Source organism: Brienomyrus brachyistius, chromosome 18 (assembly GCF_023856365.1).
Source record: "Brienomyrus brachyistius isolate T26 chromosome 18, BBRACH_0.4, whole genome shotgun sequence".
NCBI lineage: Eukaryota > Metazoa > Chordata > Actinopteri > Osteoglossiformes > Mormyridae > Brienomyrus > Brienomyrus brachyistius.
The window spans coordinates 14,254,945-14,274,295 of record NC_064550.1 but is presented as its reverse complement, the minus strand read 5'-3'; the positions used below and the strand labels follow the sequence as shown (position 1 = coordinate 14,274,295).

General features: G+C 41.4%; 2 protein-coding genes across 3 annotated transcripts in view; both read right to left on the bottom strand.

The window, feature by feature from the left end:
* Positions 1-15,637, bottom strand: part of LOC125713312 (serine/threonine-protein kinase pim-3-like) — a 104,404-nt gene extending 88,767 nt beyond the window's left edge. The window contains exon 1 of one of the 2 annotated variants that reach the window (XR_007383539.1): positions 15,597-15,637. The gene's annotated coding sequence lies outside the window, so the exon portion shown is untranslated. The other variant, XR_007383543.1, reaches the window with a different exon arrangement.
* On the bottom strand, positions 12,065-15,544 carry LOC125713315 (serine/threonine-protein kinase pim-3-like). Its single transcript, XM_048984327.1, has 9 exons — positions 15,449-15,544; positions 15,204-15,359; positions 14,852-14,946; positions 14,700-14,744; positions 13,136-13,514; positions 12,755-12,931; positions 12,519-12,657; positions 12,337-12,397; positions 12,065-12,132 (listed from the first exon to the last, which is right to left on the bottom strand). Exons 2-7 carry the CDS (start codon positions 15,352-15,354, stop codon positions 12,566-12,568), a joined length of 939 nt encoding a protein of 312 aa, XP_048840284.1. The 5' UTR covers positions 15,355-15,359; positions 15,449-15,544; the 3' UTR covers positions 12,065-12,132; positions 12,337-12,397; positions 12,519-12,565.
* Positions 15,638-19,351: the final 3,714 nt, after the last annotated feature.

Here is a 19,351-nt window from a genome sequence, read left to right as displayed (position 1 = left end):
GAAATTGTATCAGAAATGAACACATTATTAAAAGTTAACTTAGAAGTCATGTGCAGTCCTATATTGATTAACTTTTTTTCATGGATAGAACTGAATGATTTTAATATGCTAAAGAATCTTACATATGAATTTAACAGTTTTTATTTTTAACAAACACTGGTGTGTTCACTTGTTCTGAGTGTGAAATGTATAGACTTTTTAAAATCCACTTACATCGCTAAGAAAACATTCTCAAACATTACTTTTCGATGTTTTCCACATCATTTGTAGCTTTTTTGAGAAAAGTTGTTGTGTAAATAAGATAAATAACAGAAGGCTATTTAGTTTGTTTAATAAAAGGACAATGTATAGACTTGTTCTATACGAAAGGTAACCTTAAATGACTTCTGTTGTGATCTGGCGCTATATAGAAATAAAATTAACTTGACCTTTGAGGGGAGGCGGGAGGTGCCGTTGGGGGGCATCTGCATAATTATATCTTTATTGAGGCACAGCTCAGCATTATTTAAGATGCCTGGCGTCACAGAACACTGCCATGTTCATGCCATCTTTTTTGTGTCTCTCAGGCGCTGTCTCTGCACCTCCCATCTTAATGCACACATCACATCAATCTTCTGCAAAGGAAAGTATGAATGTACAGAAAAGAATGCAGTTTAGGAAACAATAGGAATTGGTCCCTATGCAAAATATTCAGTCACAGAGCATTTTTGTCCATAGTTGTTGGAAATAGACTGGTTCACTGGCTTTTAATTAGGGCTGCAACTAACGATTATTTTGATTTTCGATTAGTTGGGCGATTATTTTTTTGATTAATCGATTAATCGGATAAAAACTAAACTCTTCTTTAATTTGATGTTTTGCTTTTAACATTATAAAACCATAAATCATAAAACCATAAAAAGTAAACTTTAAAAAATGCAAAAGCCACATAGAGTTTAATGATCTTTAATTTTGATATTGAAAGTGCTGCATATAAATATTTCTTATTCACTTCTACAAAATGTTTAATTGGAATAAAGAAAATATTACTTTTTGGTACAGAGGTGGTTTCCTCCGGGTACTCCGGTTTCTCCCCACAGTCCGAAAACATGCTGAGGCTAATTGGAGTTGCTAAATTGCCCATAGACCTGTGTGCATGTGTGAGTGACTGGTGTGTGAGTGTGCCCTGCGATGGGCTGGCCCCCCATCCTGGGTTGTTCCCTGCTTCGTGCCTATTGCTTCCGGGATACACTCCGGAACCCCCGCGACCCAGCAGGATAAGCGGTTTGGAAAATGGATGGATGGATGGATGGATGGATGGATGGATGGATACAGAGGTAGAACAGAAAAACTCACTGCTCAAAGTTGTGCATATGAACATTTCTTATTCACTGATTCCAAAATTTTTAATTGGAATGCAAAAATGTCAGCATGTCCACATGATCTGGGCTCTTTTTTTGGAAGCTATGCAACCTGCAGCAGAGAACAGACGCTCTGATGCTGTTGAGGTGCCCGGGATACATAAGTAGGATTTGGCTAATTTGGCCAAGGTGGGGTATTTCTCTTTATTATGTCCCAACCAATCCAAAGGATTTTCATCCTTGGCTAGGGGCCTCTCAACAAAGTAGGCCAGGACTTCATTCCTTATTCGAGTGTTGAGGTCCTCCTCAGCTTTCTCTGTTCTGCTCTCTTCCTCACTGCTGCCTCCAGACTCAAGGAGTGAGTCAAGCAAAGATGTTGAGGGTTTAGCTTCTGTTCTTCTGGCTGAGGTGGTTGTTTGCTGCTGCTCCTGTTCCATCTCCTTTTTTGCTGTGAGTGCTTCAGTTTGCACTTTAGCCTGCACGGTTATAATTTGCTCAGGTGACAGAAATTTCAGTCTTCTGAACCTTGGGTCCAGAGCAGAGGAGAGAATCACAGGATTATCTGCCTGCTCAAAGAGCTGGTTCCATCTGATTTGATGCCGCTCAAGTGCTTTGGCTTGGGAGGACTTCACTGGACCTGAATCAAAGGTAGCACCTTCAGTAGACTTTAACAGCCCTTTCACAATTGTAGGCAATGCGGAGACTGTTACATATTCCTGTCCGCTTATAAAAACAGCTCCACATTCGAAAGGCTTAAAAGCAGTGGAAAGCTCTTCGAGCAGACTCCACTGGTCTGGTTTCAAATCCAGATAGCGTTTGCCTCTGTAAGTGATTAATGGGTCAGACAGAGTAGCAGTTAAAGGCCACCTCTGTTCAATCAGTCTGTCAATCATGTAGAATGTACTGTTCCATCTGGCACTTACATCCTGAACAAGCTTGTGCTCAGGTGTGTCCATCTGTTTCTGCTTTTCTTTGAGCTTACTGCAGGCTAGCTGACTTTTTTTGAAGTGTTCTACCAGGCATCTTGCAGCTCCAACAGCTCTTTCAATGATTTTGTCCTTTAAAGCTGCATTGCACCAACTGCAATGTGTGGCCAGTGCAGCATATACTGGTCCACCCAAGTTTCTCCTCCAGTAGTTTTGCAGCAGCCACAATGTTTGCACCATTGTCATGTACAAGGGCAGTAATTTTCTCAAAAGGGATTTGAAATTTGACTACTACTTCTTCCAGCCATTCTGCAATGTTGTTTGCGGTATGTCTGTCTTCCAGTGGCAAGGTGGTAAGGCAGACAGATGTCATCTTCCAGTCATTTCCAATGTAATGGCATGTAATGCCACGGTATGCTTCAGTGGCAACACTTGTCCATATATCAGCAGTTAAAGCCATTCTGCTGTTGGTGATGTTCAAAGCAGACTTAACTTTTTCAAATGCCTCCTGCTACTTTCTCTCCATTAATTTTGTGAAATGGGTCCTTGATGGAAGTATGTATCCTGGATTAAGGATACACTGGCCGCATGTCAGTTACCAACATACTCAGGATGGCGTCTGTTACTGTGGCTGCTTGTTGAGGAGTGTGTGGGGGATTTCTTTTTTGAATGAACTCACTCATGCTGAGTTGTCTCTTTCTGAAAAAAATAAATACATAACAGCATTTGAGTATGCAAAGTACAGCATTTTATGTAAATCAACATTTGATTTGTTTTTAACAATAATTGCAGATGGCAAGGTCCATCCATCCATCCATCCATTTTCCATACCGCTTATCCTACTGGGTCGCGGGGGGTCCGGAGCCTATCCCGGCAGCAATGGGCACGAGGCAGGGAACAACCCAGGATGGGGGGCAGCCCATCGCAGTGACCCCCCGCGACCCAGTAGGATAAGCGGTTAAGAAAATGGATGGATGGATGGATGGATGGTGTGTTCTTCACTTGTTCTGAGTGTGAAATGTATAGACTTTTTAAAATCCACGTACATCGTTAAGATAACATTCTCAAGCATTACTTTTCGATGTTTCCCACTTCATTTGTAGCTTTTTTGAGAGAAGCGGTTATGTCTTTAATCTTCAAAATAATTCACTGCTCTTCACTTGACTGCATAACACAGTAAAAAAAAAAAAAACGCTCTTCTAAACGTGCAGATGCCGATAGCGCTCAGATCCAAATGATCGGCGTAGTCAGGTTGCCAGGGTGTGAATGAATGTGCTCTTATCAAACGGTCTTTGACGCTTTCAGATTGAAAGTATTCCACACTAGTGAAATTGGGGGGGGGGCACCAGGGGATTCCAAACATATTTTGGGTGGTGGGAGGTACAATCCAGTACCCTCCTTCTAACCTGCCCCTGAATGTGGTTTACTAGTTTTCCCCACAGTCCATGTTAAGGTGAACTGGTGTTACCAAATTGTTGGTAGGTGTGAATGTGTGTGTGTGAATGTGTGTGTGCCAGCGCTGGATTGGCACCCTATCCTGGTTTGTTCCCTGCCTTGGGCCTGTAGCCTCCTGTATAAGCTCAGAACCCTTGTGGGCATAGAAAATAGATGGAGGAATGGGAGGATGGATGGTTGGATAACTGATTGTGATTTATCTGTTTTCTTATAAGCTATGGGTCATTTGTTATGAAGCTAACAGTATCTCCCAGGCTGTAGTACTCGAGTCTGGTCTCGGACTTGAATCTGGTCTCCAGGCGTTTTTTTTCCGTTGTCTTGGACTCGTTGGTACTGGAATCCAAGTATGCTCTAGATAAAATGAATTTTATCTACAAAAAAAAATCTGCACATGCACCAGACATTTATCGCTGCACACACACACGCACGCACGCACATGTAGTGTATATCCTTATGGGGCCCGCTCATTCACTTCTATGGGAAAGATGCTAACGCTAACTATGACAGCCTTAACCCCCACCCAGCCCTAACCATAATCATAAGTAACCAAGCAAAATACAAGAGTTTTTGCATTTTTAGTTTTTTCATAGCAGTCACTGATTTTTATAAAATAGAGTTTTCCCTTATGGGGACCAGGAAACCGGTACCCATAAGAGAAAAAAAAATGGATATTTATCACATTATGGGGACATTGTGTCCCCATAAGGATAGGTATACCCGCTCGCGCACACACACACACACACACATAAAAATTAGAAAAAGATACTACTGGGGTTAAGATTTGAGCCATGGCTACATCTCCTCCTTTGTAAATGTATAGATGTTTTAGCAGATTGTTGATTCTGCTAACCAGAATCTACTGTACTATCTAGTTTCTTTCCCAAGTCTCGCACCACAGACTGCACCAGACTTCCCCAATGCTTTTGATGTAGCTAATGTTAGGTTTATAATAGAATAATATAGATTTGCCTTAAGATTTCTTGCGTGAGAGTCTGAAAGCATGAGTGTCAGGGCAGATGTGTGAGAGTTGGCAACCCTGTGTACAGTATTATTTTATTTAAGATGCATTAGTGTATTTGGGGGGTGGCATGGTGGTGCAGTGGTTAGCACTGTTGCCTCGCACCTCTGGGACCCGGGTTCGAGTTTCCGCCTGGGTTACACGTGCATGGAGTTTGCATGTTCTCCCCATGTCGTCGTGGGGTTTCCTCCGGGTACTCCGCAAAAACATGCTGAGGCTTTGTGTCATGCTCGACTTGCTAAATTGCCCGTAGGAGTGCATGTGAGAGTGAATGGTGTGCGATGGGCTGGCCCCCCCATCCTGGGTTGTTCTCTGCCTCGTGCCCATTGCTTCCGGGATAGGCTCCGGACCTCTCCCCCGCGACCCAGTAGGATAAGCGGTTTGGAAAATGGATGGATGGATGGATGGATTATCATATGCATCATCTCCATTGGCTGGTCTACAGGTTTACGGTACAGTGCCTTGAAAAAGTATTCATACCCGTTGAACTTTTACACATTTTGTCACTTTACAACCACAAACTTAAATGTATTTTATTGGGATTTCATGTTGTAGATGAACACAGAGTAATGCATAATAGTGAAGTGGGGAAAAAATAATACATGGTTTTCAAATTTTTTTACAAACAAAAATCTGAAAAATGTGCCGTGCGTTTGTATTCAGCCAACCTGAGTTAATACTTAGAAGAACCACCTTTCGCTGCCAGTACAGCTGCCAGTCTTTTGGGGTATATCGCTACCAGCTTTGCACATCTAGAGACTGAATTTTTTTGCCCATTCTTCTTTGCAAAGTAGCTCAAGCTAAGACTGGATGGAGAGTGTCTGTGAGCAGCAGACAAGTCTTGCCACAGATTCTCAATGGAATTTATATCTGGACTTTGATTGGGCCATTCTAACACATGAATATGTTTTGATCTAAACCATTCCATTGTAGCTCTGGCTGCATGTTTAGGGTCAGTGTCCTGCAGGAAAGTGAACCTCCGCCCCAGTCTCAGGTCTTTCGCAGCCTCTAACAGGTTTTCTTCCAGGATTGCCGGGTATTTAACTCCGCCCATCTTCTCATCAACTCTGACCAGCTTCTCTGAAAGGTAGTGGGAGCTCCATAGATACCCTGAGACATACAACTGAATCGCTAGAACTCTATTGAGCAGATGAATGCAGCCTTCTCCTTGTCTTGGTACGGCATTGCAATCTGGTAATGACCACTCTTGAATGAGGATAGAGATCCACCTACTTCCAGATAAGCAGTTGATAGCATCTTCCATACAGAGTAGAGCATACAGGTCAAAGATGGTATGAACATTCAGTGTACGAGTTGATGCACATTCTGATTTCCCCGTTTTTCCTCCTAGTGATGATTATAGCTTTATTGACTCCAATGGTCAGCAACTCCTGCAGGTGGTGTTGGATGTCATCAACATCAGCAGATGCAATTCTATGTAATTTCTCTCGAAAGGGGAGTGAGTCACTGACTCTTATTTCATGTTCCTCTCCCAGCACTAGACTCCAGCTGACCTCTGTTACATGTCTCGGTCTTAACGTCTACCACTGCGTGTACACCCAGCAGATTTACATATTAGTATCCTCGATAAATTTAACCATGAAGAGTCTACAGATAGCTTTTCATTCCTCACCAGTGTCATTGCGAATTTAGAATTTGTTTTATAGCTAAAAAATTTAAGTAAAAAAAATTCTGATATTCACTTGCTCCTGCTTCGCTTGAAAAAGTTAATTTCTATAAATATTTAGGAATCCAGAATGATGAAAAGCTGATGTAAAGTGTTCATATTTATAATCTTTTATTGAAACTTTTATTTCATTTTTTTTATTTTTTATTGCATTTTTTTAATGCAAGAACAGGACTCACCATATTATGTTTTCAATACAGGATGATTCTGTTAGTATATGGGATGGATGCCAGCACTAATCCTGATATTTCTCAAAAGACTTAATTGCACGATTGTACTTCAATATTCTTTTTGCACATAAAAAAACCGAACAATAAATAAACATCCTTGTTATATTTTATACAGAGGACCATCAAGATCAGTATTCCATCCATCCATCCATCCATCCATCCATTTTCCATACCGCTTATCCTACTGGGTCGCGGGGGGTCCGGAGCCTATCCCAGCAGCAATGGGCACGAGGCAGGGAACAACCCAGGATGGGGGGGCAGCCCATCGCAGGGCACACTCACACACCATTCACGCACACATTCACACCTATGGGCAATTTAGCAAGTCCAATTAGCCTCAACATGTTTTTGGACTGTGGGGGGAAACCGGAGTACCCGGAGGAAACCCCACGACGACATGGGGAGAACATGCAAACTCCACACACATGTGACCCATGCGGCGACTCGAACCCGGGTCCCAGAGATGTGAGGCAACAGTGCTAACCACTGCACCACCATGCCGCCACCAGATGGCAAGTTGACTATATATATTTTTTTATAAAATACACTGACATATTCAGTTGTTAAGATATAAACAGCTAAAGTAATGTAATTTTGTATAATAAAATGATATATGCATAAGTAAAACCACAGTAAATTACATTTGAAAACAGATTTGCTATTTAACAAGTTAACTTTGTAGTGGACTATAAAAAAACTGTAGAAATGCAAAAAGCTAATAGTCACAATTGTACTGTTATTTGCATTCGCCGAAAACCACAACAATCACTAAATGTAATATTCTACTATTAGCACCGTGTAATTTAAGCTAATCTAAAGTAGCACCATTTAACTAATCACTATTGCTCATGAGGTGATTGCGCAATGTGATGCTAGTGAGTAGCAAGTGAACAGATCTAGCGCGACTTTCCCGAAGTTAGCAAACAGTTTAAACAAAAGCACTTAAACTGTACAACTTTTACACAATGAAGAGATACAGTTTTTACTTATCCTGCTGATGTTTTGCCATCCGCAACACCGACATGTTTTCTTTTTAAGTGTTCCTGCATGGGTTCGAGTCTCCGCCTGGGTCACATGTGTGTGGAGTTTGCATGTTCTCCCCATGTCGTCGTGGGGTTTCCTCCGGGTACTCCGGTTTCCCCCCACAGTCTAAAAACATGCTGAGGCTAATTGGACTTGCTAAATTGCCCCTAGGAATGCGTGTGTGAGTAACTGGTGTGTGAGTGTGCCCTGCGATGGGCTGGCCCCCCTTCCTGGGTTGTTCCCTGCCTCGTGCCCATTGCTGCCGGGATAGGCTCCGGACCCCCCGCGACCCAATAGGATAAGCGGTATGGAAAATGGATGGATGGATCCTGGCCACAATTAAGCCTGGATGTACGTGTTATTTCTGCATATGTTAAGGACGGCTTTCCAGTTTATTTTGCTCTGAATAAATTGAGATTTATACAACACATACTGCTAGATGACAGGATATATAGAGATGTGTTCTGTCTGTTTTTGGATACGTTTGAGAGTGATGATGTGACATGTTGAATAGGGATTTTCTTTAGATAAAGTACATACACCACTGATGTCTCCCATCTGTGCTCTTTTAATTTAAAAACAGCCATCATCTACGTACATTTTCATCTGTGCGCGGTCCTGGGACCTGTAACAGCTGCACTATGGCCCACTTCTGTGTCTTTACATACTGTGCTTTGGATTATTTCTTTTTTTTTTATTTTAATATATAAAAAATCTTACACATGAATTATTCATTTAACAGTATTTATTTTTAACAAACACTGGTGTGTTCTTCACTTGTTCTGAGTGTGAAATGTATAGACTTTTTAAAATCCACGTACATCGTTAAGATAACATTCTCAAACATTACTTTTCGATGTTTCCCACTTCATTTGTAGCTTTTTTGAGAGAAGCGGTTATGTCTTTAATCTTCAAAATAATTCACTGCTCTTCACTTGACTGCATAACACAGTGAAAAAAAAAAAAACGCTCTTCTAAACGTGCAGATGCCCATAGCGCTCAGATCCAAATGATCGGCGTAGTCAGGTTGCCAGGGTGTGAATGAATGTGCTCTTATCAAACGGTCTTTGACGCTTTCAGATTGAAAGTATTCCACACTAGTGAAATTGGGGGGGGCACCAGGGGATTCCAAACATATTTTGGGTGGTGGGAGGTACAATCCAGTACCCTCCTTCTAACCTGCCCCTGAATGTGGTTTACTAGTTTTCCCCACAGTCCATGTTAAGGTGAACTGGTGTTACCAAATTGTTGGTAGGTGTGAATGTGTGTGTGTGAATGTGTGTGTGCCAGCGCTGGATTGGCACCCTATCCTGGTTTGTTCCCTGCCTTGGGCCTGTAGCCTCCTGCATAAGCTCAGAACCCTTGTGGGCATAGAAAATAGATGGAGGAATGGGAGGATGGATGGTTGGATAACTGATTGTGATTTATCCGTTTTCTTATAAGCTATGGGTCATTTGTTATGAAGCTAACAGTATCTCCCAGGCTGTAGTACTCGAGTCTGGTCTCGGACTTGAATCTGGTCTCCAGGCGTTTTTTTTCCGTTGTCTTGGACTCGTTGGTACTGGAATCCAAGTATGCTCTAGATAAAATGAATTTTATCTACAAAAATAAATCTGCACATGCACCAGACATTTATCGCTGCACACACACACGCACGCCCGCTCATTCACTTCTATGGGAAAAATGCTAACGCTAACTATGACAGCCTTAACCCCCACCCTGCCCTAACCATAACCATAAGTAACCAAGCAAAAAAAAAAAAACGGATATTTATCACATTATGGGGACATTGTGTCCCCATAAGGATAGGTATACCCGCTCGCACACACACACATACACACACCAAAATTAGAAAAAGATACTACTGGGGTTAAGATTTGAGCCATGGCTACATCTCCTCCTTTGTAAATGTATAGATGTTTTAGCAGATTGTTGATTCTGCTAACCAGAATCTACTGTACTATCTAGTTTCTTTCCCAAGTCTCGCACCACAGACTGCACCAGACTTCCCCAATGCTTTTTATGTAGCTAATGTTAGGTTTATAAAAGAATAATATAGATTTGCCTTAAGATTTCTTGCGTGAGAGTCTGAAAGCATGATTGTCAGGGCAGATGTGTGAGAGTTGGCAACCCTGTGTACAGTATTATTTCATTTAAGATGCATTAGTGTATTTGGGGGGTGGCATGGGGGTGCAGTGGTTAGCACTGTTGCCTCACACCTCTGGGACCCGGGTTCGAGTCTCCGCCTGGGTCACATGTGTGTGGAGTTTGCATGTTCTCCCCATGTCATCGTGGGGTTTCCTCCGGGTACTCCGGTTTCCCCTCACAGTCCAAAAACATGCTGAGGCTGATTGGAGTTGCTAAATTGCCTATGGTGTGTTTGTGTGAGTGAATGGGGTGTGAGTGTGTCCTGTGATGGGCTGGCCCCCCATCCTGGGTTGTTCCCTACCTCGTGCCCATTGCTTTCGGGATAAGCTCCGGACCCCCCGCGACCCAGTAGGATAAGCGGTTTGGGAAATGGATGGATGGATGGATGGAAGGGTGCTGTTCAACAATTTCAGTTCAACATTTAATACTGTAATTCCCCAGAAACCGTCTACTAAATTGAAAGGGTTGGGGCTGAACACCTCCCTTGTTAACTGGATCCTGGACTTTCTGTGAGAAAGGCCTCAGTCAGTCTCAGTCAAACTGGTTGCATGACACTTTGGTCAATTGTTCACAGTCATTTGAATAAGAATCCATATTTCCAAATGGAATGCAGAGGTCTTATTCATCTTGGGTAAGGCAAATATGAAATGCATAGTACACAGCAGGCATGAAACTCTGATGACACTGAAATTAGCCTGGGCCAGATAGCTACCTAGCTGAAAACATGGCAGTCTGGCCCAGGCTAATTTCAGTCTTTCCTTACAATGGCATACCTGCATAAATATGTGTGCCATAGCTTAAAAATTCTGTTTATATTTTATTTTGTATTTTCAAAATGTCTTAACTAAAAACTGTACAGTATGTGTAGCTGCGAACGCTCCTTGTAGGCAATTTAAGCCGCGTATGACTTAGTTTGGGCGACAAGGTTGACCATGGGCAAGAAACACGAAGACAACGGAATCCGCAAACGCAGAGAAAGCGCAGCAGTGATCTGTAGCTCAGCCCACCGCCCCAATTAACGTACCTTGCTTAGCTGAACTATCTTAAATCCGAAAAATTATCGACCACTCGCATCGTGTTTTTAAATAGTCAGTCAACAGCATGGCATGTAGACTGTTGCAGACATACTCACAATAGACAAGAACAAATATGTACTGTATGATTTTAACTTTTATTAATGTTTTTCATCGTTAAACTTTATTCATTTTACCTGTGAAAATGTTAGTGGATTTACAGTTAGTGAAAGCTAATTCTTCTGCTGACAGTTTTCAAAGTTAGCAGAAATACTAATAAATAAAATATTTTTTATTATATATTTTTTTCCGCTGTTGTAGAATGGATATTTTGCTGCTTCTAGTATAAAATAACACATAGTAGGGTGAAAACACGTTTCATTTTATGGCACCATAACATAACCTTCAGTAGTTGATCATGTCTCAAGATGCTCCTGTAGGTAGTAGCTCATGTTCAGCAAGGGTGTAGATCCTTGCAGATTTTTGAGGAGTGTTGTAGAAAGATGGCATTCCACAGCTTGCAAGCTAGTAGCATATCCTACCTCAGTGATCTAAAATGCATTTGACAAGTAATTTACATTAATGGTCTGCTACAGGTCCAAGAGGGAAGTACTACTCTGGTCATATCTCTGTGCTTCCAGTGAAGAACTACTCCCACGAGCTGGAGCAGAACTGCAACATCCTACTGCTCAAAACCGAGCAGCAAATATGCTACACTATGCTGAGAAACATTTTGATGACATATGCTGCCCAAATGAGAATTGCAGTAGCATTAGTTTTACCTTAAACAACCCTTGAGACATGCAGGACAAGCATGAGTGACTGAGAGAAAGTGTTTGCAGCAAGTATAAATTTGGGTCTGAGGGAGACACAAAGCCACTATTGTGCAAATCAGTGTATCTGTTGTAGTGCTGCTCAGTAAAGTTGTAATTAATAAAACATGCCAGACTCATTCATGACTCGTCAATCATTAAATACAATCCTAGATAAAGTACCCAGCACGCATCACCCCAAGATGTCTGGATTCCCCATTTGCTCTGCCCTTGTCTTAATTCAGGTCAGATCATCATAACATGACTTGGATATTCAGGCAACCATGGTTAGGGACACCAAAAGAGATGAAAAACACATATAAAGAGCATCTGCAAAATTTAATCTTTATTGAGGCACAGCTCAGCATTATTTAAGATGCCTGGAGTCACAGAGCACTGCCATGTTCATGCCATCTTTTCTGTGTCTCGCTGGCGCTGTGTCTGCACCTCCCATCTTAATGCTCACATCACATCAATCTTCTGCAAAAGAAAGTATGAATGTATAGAAAAGAATGCAGTTTAGGAAACAATAGGAATTGGAACCTATGCAAAACATTCAGTCACAGAGCATTTTTGTCCATAGTTGTTGGAAATAGACTTGTTCACTGGTTTCAAGAGCAAAATAAATCATGAAGACCTTTGTGGTGAGCAAATGAATGAGACACAAGGACGGTTTTCTCTTACCTGTCCCAAGACTCAGCAGTGACTTCCTCTCCCTTGCCTCAAATGGTGACATGTTAAGTTTCTAAAGTAAAGTACAACAATGGTTGCTTTTTAAACCATCCCCAAGGGTTACAAGCTGCGTTGATGCAAAGCAACTGCTATATCATCTGTATCTTTTATTTTTAAGTGAGAGAGCAGCATACCTTTCTAGAGGCAAGAAGTATTTTTTGGAATGAGCCCACTGTCAGCTCTACTTCAACCAGGGATGGAGCTCAATGTCCTCCATCGTCAGCCTATCTGCCACTTTCAGCGTAAGGCACTGTTCAATTATATTACGGCAGTCTGTCAAGGAACAGATTGGGAGAGTTGCACTGTTAGTCATAAAATAATATTCCCTCTCGTGGAACTCAAGTCACGGAGCAAAATGTAAGCTACTCACCTGGAGAGACCCATGGTGGGAATTTATAGCGGCCGGAAACAATTGCCCTCTTGCTGCGGAAGGGGAGGTAGCCACACACCATCTCGAAGAGTGTGACCCCCACCGACCAGACCGTGGCAGGGCCAGCTCTGTACTTCCGTTTGCGGAACCACTCTGGGGGAGCGTAGGCATTTGTCCCTGAAACAACAAGGTGAAAATCTCACAAACCTTTTCGTACAGCTGGGTATTTTTCCTGAAGCAAGCCAGATTAGGACCCAAGAATACAAATGCAACTTCCCTACAGGGAGTTTAATCACAAGTCTAGTTTTGTTGAACACTGGGTTAAACACTACCTGCTACTAATCCAGAATGACAGGTTTTTAATTAGCCTCTCTTGCTGACCTGCAAATTCCCTGTAGGAGTCATCCATCCAGACGTCTCCACATCCAAAATCAATTAGTATGACGTCCAGAGTGTCTGTTTTGATTAACAGGTTCTCCGGCTTCAGGTCACGATGCAGGACGTTAGCCTCCTGACAGTGACGCAAAGCACGGAGAACCTGCACCAGCACATGCTTAGCATCTTCCTCAGTAAGGAATCCTCCTTTGGAATTGCAGAACTGGAGGAGGTCCAGGCATGGGTCCGGCCTTTCCAAAACCATGATATATTCATTGGTCTCAACAAACCAGTCGATTAGCTTAATTACGTTCTTGCAAGATGTCGGAAGGTTGACGAGGGTCATTATGGCCACTTCCATGGGGACGGGCTCGTCAACTCCAAGCTATGAAGGGGATGTACATATGTTAAGAACATAAGAAATGTACAAACGAAAGGGAGCCATTCGGCCCATCAAGCTTGTTTGGGGATAAGTTAACTAATAGGTCAGAGTTGGTAAAATCTTATCTAGCTCTGATTTAAAGGAACCCAGGGTTTTAGCTTGCGCTACACTAGCAGGAAGACTATTCCATACTCTGACTACACGCTGTGTAAAGAAGTGCTTCCTCAAATTCAGTTTAAAATGTTCTCCCATCAATTTTCACCTATGGCCACGAGTTCTAGTATTTAAATTAATATTGAAATAGCCATTTTGCTGAACAGCATCCAGACCTGTTAGAATCTTGTATACCGCGAACATGTCTCCCCTTAGTCTCCTTTGCTCGATGCTAAACAGATTCAGCTCAGCTAACCTCTCCTCATACGACATTCCTCTAAGACTAGGAATCATTCTCGTAGCCATACATTGCACCTTTTCCAAGGCAACAATGTCCTTCTTAAGGTATGGTGACCAAACCTGCACACAATATTCTAGGTGAGGTCTTATCAAGGATTTGTATAATCGTAGCATCACCTCCCTTGATTTAAACTCCACACACCTAGAGATGTAACCTAACATCCTATTGGCCTTTTTTATTGCTTCCCCATGCTGGCCAGAGTGGGACATGGAAGCATCAACATACACACCGAGATCTTTCTCGTAATCAGCTACCTTTATTTCAGTGGAACCCATAAAATATCTGTATATATCTTTATGTTTCTGCTCACTGAATGGATTACCTTACATTTATCTATGTTAAATTCCATCTGCCAGGTATCAGCCCAGTCACTAATTAAATCCAGATTCCGTTGTAGCCTCTCTACTGCTAGATCAATACCTGCTACACCACCCACCTTGGTGTCGTCTGCAAATTTAATCAGCTTACTGTATGTATTGAGTCAATATCATTAATGTAAATTAGGAACAATAGTGGTCCTAAAATTGAACCCTGCGGTACCCCACTATGAATGCAGGCCCACTGTGACATTGTGCTTCTAATAATTACTTGCTGCTTTAGTTCAGTTAACCAGTTTTCAATCCAAGCTGCTACAGTTCCTAAAATCCCTGCAGCTTTGAGCTTAACCAAGAGCTGCAACTGTTTAGGCAGAAATTCATCTAAAGAAACCCAGCTCCATGGCTGAGGACACTTACCATTTCTATCTGCATGCCACCCTTTCTGGCATACTTTATGGCCACCTAAAGGGGGGAAAAAATGAGTGTATTGAGATGGTGTCACATTTTACAGGATAAGATGGATCTCTGGACAGATATGCATGTTGTGATCACACCACTTGGGGACTTACTGGGAGGCCATCGCTCTTCCGACTTCCGGCATAGACAGCTCCAAAACCACCTTGCCCGAGGAGCTTCCCCTTCAGATAAAGCTCCTCCAAAGGTTCTACAACATTAGACAGGTACACTTGAAGAAAAGAATCCATACGGCACTTTCTCCATGAGAACAGACTTGAGGATACTTCACTATTAATTTTAAATAGCATTCATTAATATTTCATTACCGCATACCTATCCTGGAGTTTGGTTTGTTAAATCTGCATTATCATTAGTTTTCCTATTAGATGCTAATGTCAGAATAATTTAACTTTTTCAGTTATAATTCTCATTCTCTGTCAAAGACAGTCATCTGTTGATTCAAACCTTTGCGGGGCATTTTGAAACCCAGTTCTTGGGTGTCACGGCGAGGCGCTTCGGCAGTCTGCGCTTCGCTAGTCTGTGCTTCCTGACTCTTTCTCCTTTTCTTCGACGGAGATTCGTCGAGAGTATCGGAGTGGGGTCGTTTGGTGGCCATTTTATCTGTAAATCAAAAGAATTTTATTGTATGTTACGCTGTTCGATGTGGATAACACTTTACCCTAAAACACATAACTTATAATGGGTACTACCTAATAAATTAAAGGCGATTTAATCGTACAGCTCAAAACTGTATTTTTCTAATATAGTATGACATATCTGCTAAAATCAACCAAAAATAATCGATACCGTATAAGTTATAAGGATTCGTTGTCGGAAGAGAGCAAATAAGTCCCTCACCATGCACAGAACGATGAAAATGATTGATAAGCGACTGTAAATTCTAGAACGACGCGCGTTTTAATGCACGCGCTCACCCAGGCTAGATCCCAGGGGCGCAATCCCCGTTCATAAAATTCAAAAATAAATGACGTATTTGAAAATATTTTTTTGCAGTAATATAGTTAGTTGAGAGTTTGTTTTGTATATTTGTTTATGCTGCATATATGCAGCATAAACAAATATACAAAACAAACTCTCAACTAACTATAAAAAAAATATTTTTTAGAATCGATATTCCTTTGTGCACCGCCAGAGGGGGTTATAGCCTAACGGGAACATTTGTTGAAGTTTCGCGGGATTTTCTGTAGGTAAAGAAACGCCTGGAATACTAACACCGCGGATGTCTCCTCTCTGTGCTCTTTTAATTTTTGAACAGGTTAGTACAGTAGTTAATTACTGTTTCATGTCCCAAATGTTACACACAGGTGTTTAACTGTATTGTCAAAATGGTAAAATAGTGATTTAAAGTGCAGGATTACTCTTCAAGACTTTACCAGCGAAAGTAAATGCCGTCTCGTTTCTTACAAACCGAACATTAACGTGGTTTGTGAAAAGGGTGCCCGTGTTAGTCATCTTTTTTTTATATATATCTTATTATTAACATGTTAAATGTCTAATTGTTTCTTTACGCTACCTGGTATCTTGTCCTGGCATTTATGCAGTTTAATTAGAAGTTATTTTCACTGTTACACTGAACCAGAATGTGAAAAAGTATATATTTGTCATTATTCAATGTTGCTCAGACTGTATCGGCCATTATAACCTGGCCACAATTAAGCACGGATCTACGTGTTATCTCTGCATATGTTAAGGCAGTAAATTAAACGGACGGCTTTCCATTTTTTTTTGCTCTGAGTAAATTGAGATTTATATAACACATATTGTTAAATGACACGATATATAGAGATGTATTCTGTCTGTATTTGGATACGTTTGAGAGTGATGATGTGACATGTCGAATAGGGATTTTCTTTAGATAAAGTACATACACCACTGATGTCTCCCGTCTGTGCTCTTTTAATTTAAAAACAGCCATCATCTACGTACATTTTCATCTGTGCGCGGTCCTGGGACCTGTAACAGCTGCATCAGGGCACTATGGCCCACTTCTGTGTCTTTACATACTGTACTTTGGATTATTTCATTTTTTTACCGAAACACACGCATGTGCGCAAACACACATACGGTATATCCTGGAAACAAGAAGGTGTATGACTCATAAAATCGTCCATTCAGTTGGGTATATATGCCATAGGTGTCTTTTTGTAGTCTTCTTTTTGTTGTTGTTATGTGCAAGTACATTGAGAGCAAATGAAATTGTATCAGAAATGAACACATTATTAAAAGTTAACTTAGAAGTCATGTGCAGTCCTATATTGATTAACTTTTTTTCATGGATAGAACTGAATGATTTTAATATGCTAAAGAATCTTACATATGAATTTAACAGTTTTTATTTTTAACAAACACTGGTGTGTTCACTTGTTCTGAGTGTGAAATGTATAGACTTTTTAAAATCCACTTACATCGCTAAGAAAACATTCTCAAACATTACTTTTCGATGTTTTCCACATCATTTGTAGCTTTTTTGAGAAAAGTTGTTGTGTAAATAAGATAAATAACAGAAGGCTATTTAGTTTGTTTAATAAAAGGACAATGTATAGACTTGTTCTATACGAAAGGTAACCTTAAATGACTTCTGTTGTGATCTGGCGCTATATAGAAATAAAATTAACTTGACCTTTGAGGGGAGGCGGGAGGTGCCGTTGGGGGGCATCTGCATAATTATATCTTTATTGAGGCACAGCTCAGCATTATTTAAGATGCCTGGCGTCACAGAACACTGCCATGTTCATGCCATCTTTTTTGTGTCTCTCTGGCGCTGTGTCTGCACCTCCCATCTTAATGCACACATCACATCAATCTTCTGCAAAGGAAAGTATGAATGTACAGAAAAGAATGCAGTTTAGGAAACAATGGGAATTGGTCCCTATGCAAAATATTCAGTCACAGAGCATTTTTGTCCATAGTTGTTGGAAATAGACTGGTTCACTGGCTTTTAATTAGGGCTGCAACTAACGATTATTTTGATTTTCGATTAGTTGGGCGATTATTTTTTTTGATTAATCGATTAATCGGATAAAAACTAAACTCTTCTTTAATTTGATGTTTTGCTTTTAACATTATAAAACCATAAATCATAAAACCATAAAAAGTAAACTTTAAAAAATGCAAAAGCCACATAGAGTTTAATGATCTTTAATTTTGATATTGAAAGTGCTGCATATAAATATTTCTTATTCACTTCTACAAAATGTTTAATTGGAATAAAGAAAATATTACTTTTTGGTACAGAGGTGGTTTCCTCCGGGTACTCCGGTTTCTCCCCACAGTCCGAAAACATGCTGAGGCTAATTGGAGTTGCTAAATTGCCCATAGACCTGTGTGCATGTGTGAGTGACTGGTGTGTGAGTGTGCCCTGCGATGGGCTGGCCCCCCATCCTGGGTTGTTCCCTGCTTCGTGCCTATTGCTTCCGGGATACACTCCGGAACCCCCGCGACCCAGCAGGATAAGCGGTTTGGAAAATGGATGGATGGATGGATGGATGGATGGATGGATGGATACAGAGGTAGAACAGAAAAACTCACTGCTCAAAGTTGTGCATATGAACATTTCTTATTCACTGATTCCAAAATTTTTAATTGGAATGCAAAAATGTCAGCATGTCCACATGATCTGGGCTCTTTTTTTGGAAGCTATGCAACCTGCAGCAGAGAACAGACGCTCTGATGCTGTTGAGGTGCCCGGGATACATAAGTAGGATTTGGCTAATTTGGCCAAGGTGGGGTATTTCTCTTTATTATGTCCCAACCAATCCAAAGGATTTTCATCCTTGGCTAGGGGCCTCTCAACAAAGTAGGCCAGGACTTCATTCCTTATTCGAGTGTTGAGGTCCTCCTCAGCTTTCTCTGTTCTGCTCTCTTCCTCACTGCTGCCTCCAGACTCAAGGAGTGAGTCAAGCAAAGATGTTGAGGGTTTAGCTTCTGTTCTTCTGGCTGAGGTGGTTGTTTGCTGCTGCTCCTGTTCCATCTCCTTTTTTGCTGTGAGTGCTTCAGTTTGCACTTTAGCCTGCACGGTTATAATTTGCTCAGGTGACAGAAATTTCAGTCTTCTGAACCTTGGGTCCAGAGCAGAGGAGAGAATCACAGGATTATCTGCCTGCTCAAAGAGCTGGTTCCATCTGATTTGATGCCGCTCAAGTGCTTTGGCTTGGGAGGACTTCACTGGACCTGAATCAAAGGTAGCACCTTCAGTAGACTTTAACAGCCCTTTCACAATTGTAGGCAATGCGGAGACTGTTACATATTCCTGTCCGCTTATAAAAACAGCTCCACATTCGAAAGGCTTAAAAGCAGTGGAAAGCTCTTCGAGCAGACTCCACTGGTCTGGTTTCAAATCCAGATAGCGTTTGCCTCTGTAAGTGATTAATGGGTCAGACAGAGTAGCAGTTAAAGGCCACCTCTGTTCAATCAGTCTGTCAATCATGTAGAATGTACTGTTCCATCTGGCACTTACATCCTGAACAAGCTTGTGCTCAGGTGTGTCCATCTGTTTCTGCTTTTCTTTGAGCTTACTGCAGGCTAGCTGACTTTTTTTGAAGTGTTCTACCAGGCATCTTGCAGCTCCAACAGCTCTTTCAATGATTTTGTCC